The following is a 15,030-nucleotide window of genomic DNA, read 5'->3' as shown; positions in this document are numbered from 1 at the left end:
AATTGTTCCGAATTTCGTTGATATTGCATGTCTTATGGATATTTGAGATGTGGTTGTTCACACACACACACACTGGTGGACTTATATGATTTACTTAATTATCTCAAATGGGATCTGCTCGATGTGGCATAGCAAATTCAAAGGAAATATTCTGCAGGTATGAAGAAAAAATTTGAAACTGTCTGCCTTTTTTGACCTAGAGAATGATGTGTGCTTTGTTATGTTTCCAGTGTTACCGAGCAAAACGGAATTGCTATGACATTTATAGCCACGATTTGACCATTATCGGCAAAGGCAGGAATCAAAATGATATGAACATGATGAATATGCACACCAATTTTTTTTTAGCATTTGCGCCAGGTTTGTTTAAAATATGCAATCAACCAGAGACACATAGGTGAATATGAATGAAAGCACAGACAAAGCTAGTGAAAGGTAATCAACTCATCATTTAAAGATACATCATCTTGACCACCTTTCTGACATGGCCTATCCAAAGCAGCTATATCACTTTCTGTAATTAATAGAAATAGATACGGTTATTTATAAAACGACTATTTAGAAAACATACACCGTGGGCATATATTATTCACTCCAGTCTTTCCTAAGGTTTCCGTCTGTTGGGGCAGAATAAAGCAAAACATTCCGAAGATATCAAGAAAACCCGGAGAAGTGTTGATTATTATTGACTTTGAAAATAGAGACCAAAGTCAAAGATGGATGTAGTCACTTAAATGAGGCCTGTACCTGTTAAGCCTCCAGAGTTACTGGGTAAACTATGAGAAGTATCATCAAGTATCAGAAACTATTCTTTATAACTTGCATACAGTTGAAACATGTTCTTAAACAGCTAAATGGCATCATTACATACATGTAGTAAAGGTCAGCACATCTACTGGTAGTATCATTGGTAGGGGAGATTCGGAGTTTAAGGCAATTTTAGACTATCTCGGCAAACATTTCACATCTTTAAAAGACTATCATCTCAAATTAGAATTGAGTGAAAATATTTAAGAAAAGTTTAATATCATTATGACAGTAAAAAGGTTGTTGGTGCATCCGATTGGTTGAATGCATGAGTGACCTCTGGGGTGAGGGAGTCCTTGGGGATTTTCCCCCTGGCAGATCTGCAGTTTTTTAGGTTATTTATAGCCTTTAAGGTAATATTTCTAAGCTTTGAATAGCTAACGTAAATGTAAGTTTTAAATGAGTTTCCCATGTCACAAAAATGGCCCCGTAACATTGGTATAGTGGCATTAATATTGCATGTATAGTAAAACCACCGGACTATTAGAGAACTTTAGATGGTACCTAGTGTATAATAGAAACTGGAATCTGATGAGATGTGGTGATTTGTAGTGTCAATAACATGTAGTGTCCAAAATAGAAAGTGTATTAAACCCTTCTGACAAGTTCGCAGTGACGAGTAGGGAACATTTGATTAACTTCTTTTATAAACTATCTATGAAGATTACCATTACGAAACCTTCAAGTTCAATTTTGCCCCAAGTGCAATGTAAGTGAAGCACTAATTGTGAAAAAACAGCCAAGCATTTACATGACATGTTCTGTAACAAGTGTGGTAGCTAGGTAATACATGTATATGTATATTTATAGTTATGCTTGAACTAATAAGTAATATTAAAGAATTCATGGAACAAACAGGGAGAAGAACAAATATTTACATGTACCACATTTCAGACAAGGCTATATGCCATTGTAGAAAAAGGATTGTTTTTCTTCCAACACAATCCATCATGACCCCCCCCCCCCCCTCCCAATCCACCGGCCCCAGGCCGAAAAAAACTGACCGGTCCCTAACTGTTACATTTTATTGCACCTTATTTGAAACTTTCTTTTCTTGTGCGTCGTATGTTTCATTTGTTTGTCTGTACATAATGCACGGCAGTGATCATTGGAAGAACCGTGCCTTTGCACTGGAATCTTCTCTCGGTATGTGAAAGACAAATAAATAAATAAATAAATAAATAATAATGTATAACTTCTTTATTTGCTTGTCTTTCACATATAACAAATAAGCAAACACACAAACAAATAAATATATATATGCATGAATAAATAAATATATAGATGAATAAATAAATAAATAAATAAATACATCATGACAGTTGCTAAACAAAAAAGAAGTTATATCAGTTTTGTTCATATATCATTAATTATTCATACTAACATTTTTATTTATTCATTTTTCAACTCAAGCTAATTATGAACAACTATAACTCTGAAAATCCTTGCGTCCATTAGGGTGGATGGGAGGAGGGGCTTGAATTAGTTTGAGTGCATGGAAAGTCTGTTGAAAAAAATGGCTGAAATATTCTCCCCTCAACCCCATCCCCTGTATAGTCTGTTCGTGCCTTTACCTTGCCACATATTCCCGGGATATTTTGCTACCCTCTTGTACAAATTAAAATCACAATATTTATCATGACCATCATTAGATATTGAAATGCTTACCTGATTCTTTGCCCTTATCAGTCGAAGTCCGTTTACCAGCATAGTTATCAATCTGTATCCTTTGTGAAGCAGTGTTAGCACCTAAGTGTATTTCATCGTGTTTACCACTATCATCAGTCATCTTACGTTCACCTATCAGTTACGCAAATAAAATGATACAAAAATTTACTCAAAGTCAACAATTACTACACAGCATATCATTATACATAGTAACACATATATTGGACAATCTAACAATTTATTTTTTCCAATAATGCAAAATAGTTATTTTATCAAATCGAAAATAAATATATCATCAAATTGCCATTAGTCATTTATTTATTTATTTATTATAACCAAATGTGATTACGAAAATTCATGTGCTGTATGATTTTTTACTTACTCATCAATTCCTGTCTGCAAACCATACGCTCTCCATAATCGGTTGTCGTAGTTAGTTTTAGGGATTGTGCACCAATTTCTTTTAGCACACTTGGTTTTACAACAATTTCCTCTATTGTAGAGTGCAGGATTCCAATTCTGTACTTTACTTCTATGCATTCTAATGCCTCAATGGATTTGCATTCCACAACAAGAGTCTTGCATTCGTTGTCTACCCGTTTAGGAATTACATCGGGGTGCATCTCAGCTAATTTGCCAAGAGCTTCCTTTAATTCATGTCTGTCTTTCTTAAACAGACTCTCTATGATGTTGTACATTGTTTCATCTTCGTCTGGGATGCCACTTGTCACATTTAAACGGATACCGATTTCACCTGTAATAAGTGATATTCATTTAAATTGCTATCAATGCAGATTAAAAGCCATAGTTTGGTGCCCTATCTGTAAAAATAATGGTTTAGATACTTCTGTTATAATCCTACAAACAAAACGCTTACTTCTTTAATATGTCATTTATATTTGACCTTGAAAATTAAATCGTTCGAGCCTGACACCCTTTATATATTGTGTACTTACATAAAGTATAATGTTATAATTTAAACGTATCTTAATCAGTTGTAATGGCAGTCATAATATATTTCACTTCCACTTTTTTCATATGATTCTTTAAAAAAAGGGGGATTGCATTGTTTACGTGAAAAACGACGATGCTTAGTCCTCGTCTCATTGACTCTTCCATATTTACGACGCTGCTTAGTCCTCGTCTCATTGACTCTTCCATATTTAGTATTATGTGCTGTTGACTTAGTTTTGTTACGGTCATCACTACCTGCTGAATAAAGATATGAACAGAATAAAGTTAACCTCGAAGATACTACAAGCTGAGACTTACCACTGAGAGTATTTTAGAGGCCACTAGCAATGATAAACAAAGTTAATACAAACAACATTTTGCCTTAACTGTATCATCCTGTAATTTACACTTGATTCATAGCATTTTAAAAGACTGTTTATTACCAATGACAGCAAAAAATATTTGTCAAATGCTTGTCGATTCCCGTCATCTGGATGATAAAAAGCAATTTTGTCAATCTTAAAGTTGGTCACCTTTTACTATCAACTCACACAATGTCAAAGGTAAATGATGATATACAAAATATAAATAAATGTAATACGAGAAATAGTTGCATTCCTTGGCAGGAGTTCAACCTTGGTATTATATTTGTAGTTGCATTTTCTGTCTTCTTTGAATTGTTCGACTCAGAAACAATAGGGGGCTTTTGACTTGATGGAAAGGGGTTTAATTTCCCTATGCCTGTTGATATTTGTGATGTTGAAGATAAGAAATATCTTCATTACCAAGATAGGTCACATGATTCCCATTACAATTTTTAATGTAGTTAAACTATATTTTTATTAATAAAGGGGGGGTCGAGTGTTTACTTTAATATCCTTGGTGACATAGTACTTTACTGTTTACAGCATTAAATTACGTTCAGTTTCATAACTAAGGGACATATTAATCAACCAAAATCCAATTTATACCAGTATTACAAATTTCATGTGTCAAATGTAACAAGGCAGTCTTTAAATGGTTACGAACCTTGACAAAATGACAGCTAGATTAGCCAATTTATTTGTTGGAGTCTATGTAAGCTCCTATTTAAGAAATTAATACCTGTAACTGACTCGTATTCAAACTTCTTTGTCTGGTCCAGATGTCTCTTTATATCCTCAACGAACTTCCTGTTGTGAGGATTATCTTGCAGAAGTGCAGGAAGAGACTGTTTTAATTCCAGTGCTTTAGCTCTGTAGACTCTAGGTTTGCACAGGATATCTTTGATTGCTTTAATCAGGGTATCTTCTTCTGACATAACTGTTGCCATGTACTCCTGATTCAGAAATGTATCGATATTGTCCTTCTCCTTTATGAGACAATGACTGTCAGACCCCCAATTGAAAAGGACTGGTGTTTCAGTTGCCATGGCAATTAAAGTAAATTGCAGTGAAAGAATGGATGGAGGAATGAGTGCAAGTCGTGAGCAGCCAAGCTCTGTTAATAGATCCTCAGAGGTTATGTTTGAGACAGGCATGATGCTCAGTTTTGGATGAGAATTTAGTAATGAAATTAGATCATCCTCTCTACCAGATGGCACACCCATGATTTTCCATGCTAGATCTCCAATATTATTTTCAGCAAGATCGTTAGCTGCAGCACTGACTGATTTACAGAGTGTTACAAAGCGATCTACCTCTTCAACAAAGTTGCATTCTTGCATAACGGATATGATTTGAATTTCCCGTTTGCCATATATCTGTTCCCGGGGAGTTGGTGGATTCCACAACTCTTGCTCGATAAGGGGAATAATTTGAGAATGTTTTAGTCGATTGCCATCACCATACCTCACATCAAAGCAGTGAAAAGTTTTTGGACCTACCGAGAAAATACCCTCTGCTTGATTACTTTCATGTTTTAAGAGTGATTTCTGGCGATCTTGCTTTTCAATATTTTGACATCCAATTATATTGGATTTGATAACATCAAGTGACCATACATTGATTAGGTAGAAAGAGGCCTGGGGAAAGATGTCATTTTTAATTCTGATAGCACCATCGGAAGATACCATTCCAAACCCAAATATCAATTTTACATTTTGCAAACTCTTTAACTTAGGGAAATAATAATCGTGCAAAATAAATGCGTCACTGGTAACTCCCTCACGATGCTCAAAGCGTCCCCGGCCTTTTGGAAACAAAAGTTTGACATCAAATTGCTCAGCTTTTCTCTCTCCCTCTTCGCTAACTGTGAATGCAGTGCAATAAATGTTAACATCGAATGATTGCAACAGTGATGCAAGCAAAAAAGCAGCAGCAGGCACACCGCCTTCAAATGGAGGTCCTAGCCTTTCATTGAGAATTAATACCGATTTTTTCATTTTAAGTTCTGTAACAAAACAAACAAATCTACTAAGTTTGTAAACATACCCCAAATACTAATAAAGTGATGTTAACTGGGTATCAACAGAGGTCCTACAAAATAATTTGTAATAAGCATACGTTAGCATCGTTCCAAGGGCATACTACAACGGTACCATTCCGCAATGACTAAAGTGACATTTCTAGTGATGAAAGAGAGTTGACAAAGACTAACTTTCAAGAAGTTTGTTTTAGTTAATTGAGAGACAGTCTATCTTTTCATATACCTATGCCTAGCTCAATCATTCTTGATGACGATTAACTCGAAACATCACGATATGATATGATATTCACGTTAAACAGCATTTGAAATGGGGCCAAGAACGACGCTGTAGGCCTCTGTTGAGCCGCTCCAGGGTGGTGGTTTTGAGGAAACATCAGACAGTTCTATGGCTTTGGATATCTTATATATTTCCCCCAGCTAGGGAAAATGTTAGCATTTGGCATGGAAGACTTCTTGTTGTGAAGGCGATCGTCAGTACAGATTCAGCAGGCCATGATGGTTGCAGACCACAGCGATCAAACAATGAGTACACTATTCTCATTCAGGGCCACTTAGAGTCGCACTATCTGTGCATTATCACTATTTAGACGTGTTAGTTTGATCTGATCAAACATGTCATATGTCCGTACACAACTAGGCTAATCCACAACTACGTACGGTTGGAGAATAGTCAACCCCAACACAACCAATATAAGTGCAATCATACCCTGCAATTTAAATTGTTGCACTTCAGCATTTCTACCTGTCCCATGTATTCAATGTAATCAATACTACACCAGGCTAGTTTACCGATTTAGTTATGAATCAATACAAACTCGTAACGATCAGTCATCAAATGGAAAAACAATGTTATATTTTTTTTTCATATATTTTAGTATTTTATTTGCCACAAACTCAAAATCATATCAATATAACAAGAGAGAAAGTAAAAAAAAGACAGTGGAATAAATATTACACATAAACTGATGGATGAATACAGAGTTTATGGCTGGACCACAAAAATAGTTTGAAACAAACTAGTCAAGTTTGTGGCCCATACTACAATTGATTAAACAAAATAATCAAAGCAAAAACAAAAACAAATTTGAAATTAAAACAAAAACAAACAAAAAACAAACAAAACGCGTTCATCAAAAAATATATAACAACTGGCATTAAATGCAATGTAAGGTAGAAAAAGCTGAATTAATACTGTAACAAATACTGTTTTAACTGAGATTTAAAAGTAGTCCTGGATTGTATTTTTTTCAATTCTTCAGGTAAGGAGTTCCAATGTTTTGCAGCTGCATACTGAAAATTGTGTTGCGTCAAAGTAAGATTTACTTTTGGAATGTAAAAGTTATCTCTCGTTGTATTCCGAGTGTGATACGTATTTGGTGGTGTGTTGAAGTAGTCGTTAACTGTTTGCGGGAAGTGACCGGCCCTCAAATCAAAAATAAATAAAGAAGTATTAAATTTGCATTGCTGGTGGACATTTAGAATTCCTAGTTGCTGAAAAAGAGGGGAGGAGGGAGCATCAATATTTGAAAAAGTTATAAAGCGAATAACTTTCTTTTGAAGGTTTAAGATAGGCTTGAGAAATGTATTGTATGTATTGCCCCATATCTCTATACAATATGAGATATGGGGCAAGATCATAGAGTTATACAGCAGAAGAAGAGTAGATTTAGGTACGTAATAGCGAATTTTGGAAATTATGCCAATAATTGGAGAAATTGCTTTCCTAACTTTTTCAATGTGTGATGTCCAAAGCATATTTTGATCTAAACACACGCCAAGATAATTGGTTGACGTTACTTGTGAAATTTGTGAGCGATTGATGCCCAGACTTCCCTCCGTTTTCACCAATCTTTGCGAACTCTTAATAATCATGAAATTGGTTTTTTTCTACATTGATAGTGAGCCTATTGGTGTCGCACCAGTCACATACTTTCCTGAAGTCGAAATGGAGTTGATCAAGCTGAATTATATTTGAGGGATTCTTGATAAATTGAAACAAGTTTGTGTCGTCGGCAAATAATCGAAATTCAAATGCATCAGTAGCGTTCACAATATCATTGATGTAAATCAGAAAGAGAAGGGGGCCTAAAATCGAGCCTTGTGGTACTCCACATTGTATTTCGCTATATGGCGAGGTAACATTATTTATACAGACACACTGCTTACGCTGGGAGAGATAACTTTTAAACCAAAGTAAAGGCAAGCCTCTGACACCATAGTGACTCAGTTTCTGAAGAAGAATACTATGGTCTATTGTGTCAAAGGCTTTCCGCAAATCAATGAAAATACCACATGTCAGATAACCATTGTCCAGCTTATTAGCAATACCAGTGATCAGGTCAACCAGGGCAAGCTTAGTACTGTGTTTTTTCCTGAAACCAAACTGAGTTTTGATGAGGATGTTGTATTTTTCAAGATATTTAACAAGTTGATGATTGACAATAGATTCAAACACTTTACTGATTACGGGCAAAATTGAAATGGGGCGATAATTGCCAACATCGCATGGCGAACCTTTTTTATAAATAGGTATTACCTTGGCAATCTTAAGAAGACTTGGAAAAATACCATTGTTGAGAGAACAGTTAATTATATGTATGAGAGGGCATGCAATAATGTGAGCAGCGTGTATAACTAAGAGGGGATTAATTGTGTCCTGACCGGTAGCTTTGCGGGGATCAAGCTTGAATATTTCTCCCAGGACGTCTTCTTCAGACACGGGGTGAAAGAAAAAAATGTTGAGGTAGTTCCCGTCCAGGTATTGTCTAAAGTCTTTGTTGCTTGTAATCTTTTGAGCAAGATTGGGCCCAATACTAGTGAAATAATTATTGAATTCTTGAGCAATATCTCTTGTATCTGTTAATCATGTGTTTCCAGGGTTGTTTGTAGTTAATTTATCGGGAGTACATTTGGTATGTGTTTTGTTCAACATCTCTTTAATAATAAGCCAAGTTTTGTTGGTGTTGCCAGAGGCATTTGAAATTTTATTGGTGTAGTAGTTTTTCTTAGCCAACCTAAGGAGCTTCGTCAATGTATTCCTGTACCTAGTATACTTATTTTTAATTTGGTTATTCCTTGGGTGATTTTTCATTTTCGAGAAAAGTTTATGTTTTGTATGTATGGATGTAAATAAGCCCTATGTGATCCAGGGTCTTTTAATTGACTTTTGTGTTCTTGTAAATGTTTTTATTCGAAGATGTCTTCTGATAACAGTATGAAATAAATCATTAAAAATATTGTATGCTTCAGACGGGTCTTCGCACATGTGGACTGGTTGCCAGGATACATTGCTTAGGTCAGCTAAAAAGGCCTCTTTGTTGTAATTCCTGAAATCGTAGGTGTGTGTTTTGGTAACGTTTTCAAAAACGTGATGCAGACTTTTAATAATGCCGAAAATTGGATAGTGGTCTGAAATGTCTGTTTCAATTGTACCGGACTCAATAAAGTGGTCAGTAATATTTGTCACCAGGTGATCTATTACCGTGTGTGAGGTGTTAGTAACTCTGGTAGGGGTGTTAATTAATTGTGTCATATTGTATGTGTTCAGGAGAGAATTGTAATGAGTAACGGGTGGGCTATCTAAAGATGTGTCAATATTCATATCGCCAAGGAGAATACAATCACGCCCGTTCACTGACACCTGATCAAGGCATGCTTCTAAACTGTCAATGAATTCATTAAAAGGTGTGTTGGGTCTTCTGTAGATAACGCCTATAACAATCTTTTTGTTGTTGATCATAGTTTCCCCAAAGATGGATTCGCAGTGATTAATTTTACATGTGTTAATGCGAGAGAAGGACAACGAGTTGTGAAAATACAGAGCGACTCCACCACCTTGTGAGGCTTCACGATTACAAGTAACGAAAGTATAGGAAGGCAAATCATAAAGACAGCAATTTGAATCGGGATGTAACCATGTTTCCGTTAGAGCTATAAAAAGAAAATTTTGATCTAACATGCTTAGAAAGTTAACAAAGCTATCGAAGTTTTTTGTAAGGGATCTGACATTGCAATGTAGGAAAGAACATGAACTGTGTAAAAGATTTCTATCAGAATTGAACTGGTTGACTGTGCAAGACTTGCAGCTGTATTTGACTATGACTTATTCGTTCATCATGAAATGGCTGACATACTTAGAGAATAAGTAATCGAAAAATAGTTACCCAATACTTTGAATATCTTCAATGAGACAAGTCTGATGATATTGTATTCAATAAAGAAATACATGTAATACTAGTATATTTAGTTAGACGATACGATCGAGATCTCTTACAGTTGCTACGATGATTGCTGGGTCGCCGACATTTTTCCGCACGTAGATTTTGCCATTGTGCGTCCAAATGAATTTCCAGTGTTTTTCGTTGCGTAGCTGATTTACCTGGAAGAAGAGTTGCTTATTAGTTGGTGTTAAGTTCTCGTTAATGTAAATACGATTGTTGCTTGTGACGCCAATGTTACGGGTAGTCTTGCCTTTAAGGTGTTTTCTTGATGAATACAGTTTATTTCGGAGGGAACGACGAACGAACTTGACGATGATTGTGGCTGGTTTACGCTGGCCATTACTTTGCCGGCTAGGTCTTTGAGGAAGACGATGTGATATATCAATATCATCAGGCGAAACATTGACACCGACAAACTCAGCTACTTTAACCACGATATTATCTGTGTCTTCATTTCCATCCTCAGGTATACCTGATATTTCTAAGGTGTTTCTTCTGGTGTATTGATGTAGTTCGTTGACTTCCTTTGTTGTGTTAGCTAGTTTGTCTTTCAAATCTTTGTTTTCATTTCGTAGACTTTGCAGTTGCTTTGCGAAGTCATCAAAAGAGTTACTCACATAGGTAATGGACTTCTGGAGTTCACGTATGTTGTTTTCCATTGCAGTAAGCTTGTCGACTTTAGCGGTGAGCGTAAGCAATGTCGCCTGTATAGTGTCAAGTTGTGATTTCTCAGGCACGTGACTGTCATTGTCAGTAGTAGCATCGGCCATCTTGACTGCACTTGAACTTGCTGTTGGAAAGCGATGAAGTTTACATGACTTGCAGAGATGCAGGTCGCCCTGGGACAGCTTAGCTCTCGAGTTACCACAATCCTGACACTTCATAATTGTTTTCAAATGGTTGCAATTGTAGAAAGCGTTTGTTGATAATGGAAAATTTGAGGTTTTTGCTGGAGCGAGGTGCACATCGACCTTGTGCACGCTACCCCATTGTATTCATTGTATATACGTCTCATAGTCCACACACAGTTATGTGTGTATGTATGTATATATGTATGTATATGTATGTATGTATGTATGTATGCATGTATGTATGTATGTATGTGTGTGTGTGTATGTACATTTTTGTATGTATGTATGTATGTATGTATGTATGTATGTATGTATGTAACTTTGATTTCTGCTCTGTAAAAAGAGAGTGTTGTCATAGGAATTTTAACTATTTACTTTGATATTTCTATTTTCAACCAATGAAATAATGTCTTGTCCTATGAAAGAAAAGTTTTATCCTTGTATTAAATATTTTGCTATCAAAAACCAATTGTATATTCCAGAAATGCATTGTTCCTGTGTCCCCTGTAGACCACCATAATCCGCTGTGTAGACGGATGTATGAGCTAATGGTCCGATCTAAACTTATTAACTTTTTAGATGGACCGTCCCTAGTGAAAAAAAGTTAACCAAAGGGTCTATCCGCTAATTAACCGATCTAAATATCGTTCTAACGTCGTTGTGCCATGGCCCGAGATTATGATTACATGTCAAACTACACAAAGGAGAAGACAAGGAGGGCAATGTGTGCAAATATGCCTCGAGGATGACAAATAATTTCATCGCTATTCTAATTCACCAATAACTGTGGATGTGGTAAACTTCAACGTGCATCAAGTTGTTGCCTTGGACACACTGCAGACAATGACCAAGAGATGAACAAAAAATGAAAGCAAGCCAAATCAGTGGACTAGCTGAAGGAGAAACAGAGTCCAAACACAAATATTGTATTGAAAATAACAATGAACTAATCAAGTGTACTATGTTTGAAAATGACACTTTCTTTTAGTGGTCTGAGGGGTTGGCAGCAAGAACAGATGCAATGTGTAAACAGGTTTTACGGTCGTACAGTCTGTCAGTCAGAATTGTGTCCGTAGTCCGCCCTTGCGGCGTAGCGTTGCTTACATGGAAATACATATGAATCCCCGTCACAGGTGTTTGCAATTGCTTTTTACTCGGAATTTGTAGTGGGAATTTCAGTCGATTTCATTATGTCGGTTATATAGGTGCATGCGAATTGGAACACACAAAGACCACTTGCATGCTATTGAAAAACAACGACACATGTCGATACATCCTAAGCAGTTGCCAAGATTCAAGGACATAACAAATATAAATACTGAATGTGTCGCAGCGCCTTGCAGTGCGTCAAGTGCCTAGGCAAGTTTTATTTAATGTTTGACGAATGATGCAATGCAAGTTCAAAAAAATTATATGGTTCATATGTGAGTATGGAACAATAGCATGATTGATATTAGATAACCTAAATAGCGGATATATTATGGAGTTCAGAACGATATTTATATTGGATAATTAGCGGATATATCAATGGAAACCTTTTTTTTCATTGGATGGCCTGTCTAACTAATGGATAGTTTATTAAGTTTTTTAAAGTTCAGAGCGATCTTTAGCTCATCAAATTAGAGGATGGATAGTTTATAAAGTGTAGATTTAGACACTTTTAATTTCGCATTCTAAACATGTTGCTAAATTTTCTAAACTTATAAAGTTTAGATTTAGATTTAGACACTTCTAATCTAGCTTTCTAAAACGTATAGCTAAACTTTCTAAACTGGCTAAAACACAATTCTACATCTTACTGGTAAAGCGGGCCTGAGATAATAACACAAAAAACTGTGTCATGTATAAATTGTTGGTATGTTCAAATTTCTCACGACATTATGTCAGTATAACTGCATCCAATGAATGTATTTTGGTCGATTGAAACATGGAAGGATCAACTCCCATGATTAAAATCATACCAATTTTGTTGATAAGGGAATACCAATAATTTGTTTACACTCAGACCACTAAAACTGGTCTGAGGTTTACAGCATAATGGAGGTATAATGGGAGACCGTTGCAAAGCGATCTTCCTATAAAAAAGTACATTCTTGCATGACCAGTGTGTGAACTTAAGGGAAAATGACTACTAGTCATAAGGACCGACATGTAGCAAATGCTGCTGGTCCTTAAGGAAAACTGCTGGTCCATACTCAATGCAGTTCACGTTCACGACCTGTAGCTACCCCCCCCCCCCATTTACAGATTAAATGATTTTAAACATTAATATGATACAACATATCTTTAGATATAAAAGTAAAAGAGAGTACAACGTATTGTTCATCGTTCACTATTATTTCATAACATTTTCACTCACAGAGTCAAAAAATAACTTGGAAGTAAATTTTGGATTCACAACCAAGTAAACTCTGTGAGTAGAGAATTTCATTTGTAACTATATAATGAACCCAGAGACTATGAATATTCATTCTCGCATAATCTGTTCCTACAGACTATAGTGGTCTGAGACTGAATGTATTCATTCCACCATAGAAATACAAATCCATAGATTGTAGATAATATGGGTGAATGAATCAATAAATCTACATTATCTGCAATCTGTAAGAGGTCACAGTCCTCTCCTTCCTCACTGTACGATTCACTAAATTCTGAATCACATAATCCAAAGTCAGATTCATCGTCTGTGGCAACAGCTGATGTAGCTTTCCAACTCTTAGCGAACGTAGACCCACAAATTCATATCAGAAAGTTTTGTGGCATAACTATCCCTCTTGAAAACTGTGTATTTTCTTTATTTCATTTTCCATCCACACAGTGACACGGAGCGGTTTCGTCTTCCTTCAGTCTTTACAACTATGTAATGAACCCACCTCCACCATAAAGCCCTACCCGTATACCATACCGTGGTGTATTAAGTATCGTCTCTGACTGTTTGTGTAAGAAATCTGACCATGATGAAGAGAACTATGGCTAAACATGTCTTACAGTGCGAGGGTTTTTTTGACGTGGGAACGTAATATGGTAACTGTACTGTAATGTGTCATCCACTATGTACCCTAGTCCTGCTTGCATACGGAGTAATCCGGGACTCGATTCTGATAATTGTCCCTCCTACATCTGTCCTGCAAAGAGCCAGCCGTGAAACACGGACTTACTAAAAATGTCGGTAACTAATGAATCGCCCAGTGGTCAAATATTAGCAATACATCTAATATTTAGTCGGTTTACCTCATTTTGACGGCAAAAGTCCTATAGCGGATGACCAAAACTATCAAAATAGGAACTTTTCAAGTTCTACTGTAAATCTAATCACAGCTCCTTACGTACGTCAGCGCAAGTGTCTCTGGGTAACTATTCATATCGCTCGCGATTTCAAATGTGGCGGTGTTGACGAGGGTCAATTGAATATTGCAGTTCGAACTTGAAAAGGTCCGATTTCGGCACTTTTTGTAATCTGAGCAGGGAATACTACCGTCAGAGGAATGGAAAGGGCGTAGATATTCGATCGATTGCTAATATTTTATCATTGGGTAGGGAATTCTTTTGCAATTGGAGCGCATACATTTTGCTTGTGGTCTCGTAAGGCTGCATTCACAAATAATGGGCAGGGGGAGGGTCGGAGGAATCATGACAAAATTAGATTTTTTTTTCAAGTCCCCCTCCCCTTTATAACCCAAAAAAATTCAGACCCCCCTCCACATGGTTAGAAATGTTCAAGCCCCCCCCTCACACATTTATTTTTATAACATATATATAGCCACACACATACACATGTGTACATACATACATACATACATACATACATACATACATACATGCATACATGCATACATACATACATACATACATACATACATTGTCTCTAATGTAATTGCATGAACATGTTTATATTTGGAATCTCCAGATTTTACTCATTTGCACAGACTTTAACATTACGTGAGTGTATATTGAAGCTGAACACAGGGTAATTAATGTTAGTTGTTTTTATATAGGAACTTGTGTGTATGTACATGTTTTGCACCCCTTTTTGTTAAAAGGCTGTCAAATTTTGACATGATTTTTTTTACTTCTCCAGTTTCACTTTATGTTTTTTGGCTGAACAGTGCTGAATTATTTTTTAA

General features: G+C 36.1%; 1 protein-coding gene across 1 annotated transcript; it reads right to left on the bottom strand.

Moving 5' to 3' along the window:
* Positions 1–425: 425 nt before the first annotated feature.
* Positions 426–5,791, bottom strand: LOC144440415 (uncharacterized). Its single transcript, XM_078129786.1, has 5 exons — positions 4,534–5,791; positions 3,550–3,687; positions 2,858–3,229; positions 2,476–2,607; positions 426–514 (listed from the first exon to the last, which is right to left on the bottom strand). The coding sequence occupies exons 1-5, from the start codon at positions 5,789–5,791 to the stop codon at positions 426–428; spliced, it is 1,989 nt and encodes a 662-aa protein (XP_077985912.1).
* Between the last annotated feature and the right edge of the window lie 9,239 nt (positions 5,792–15,030).

The sequence above is a fragment of the Glandiceps talaboti genome, chromosome 9 (genome assembly GCF_964340395.1).
Source record: "Glandiceps talaboti chromosome 9, keGlaTala1.1, whole genome shotgun sequence".
In the NCBI taxonomy this organism is placed as follows: Eukaryota; Metazoa; Hemichordata; class Enteropneusta; family Spengelidae; genus Glandiceps; species Glandiceps talaboti.
This window is presented reverse-complemented; position numbering and strand designations above follow the sequence as displayed.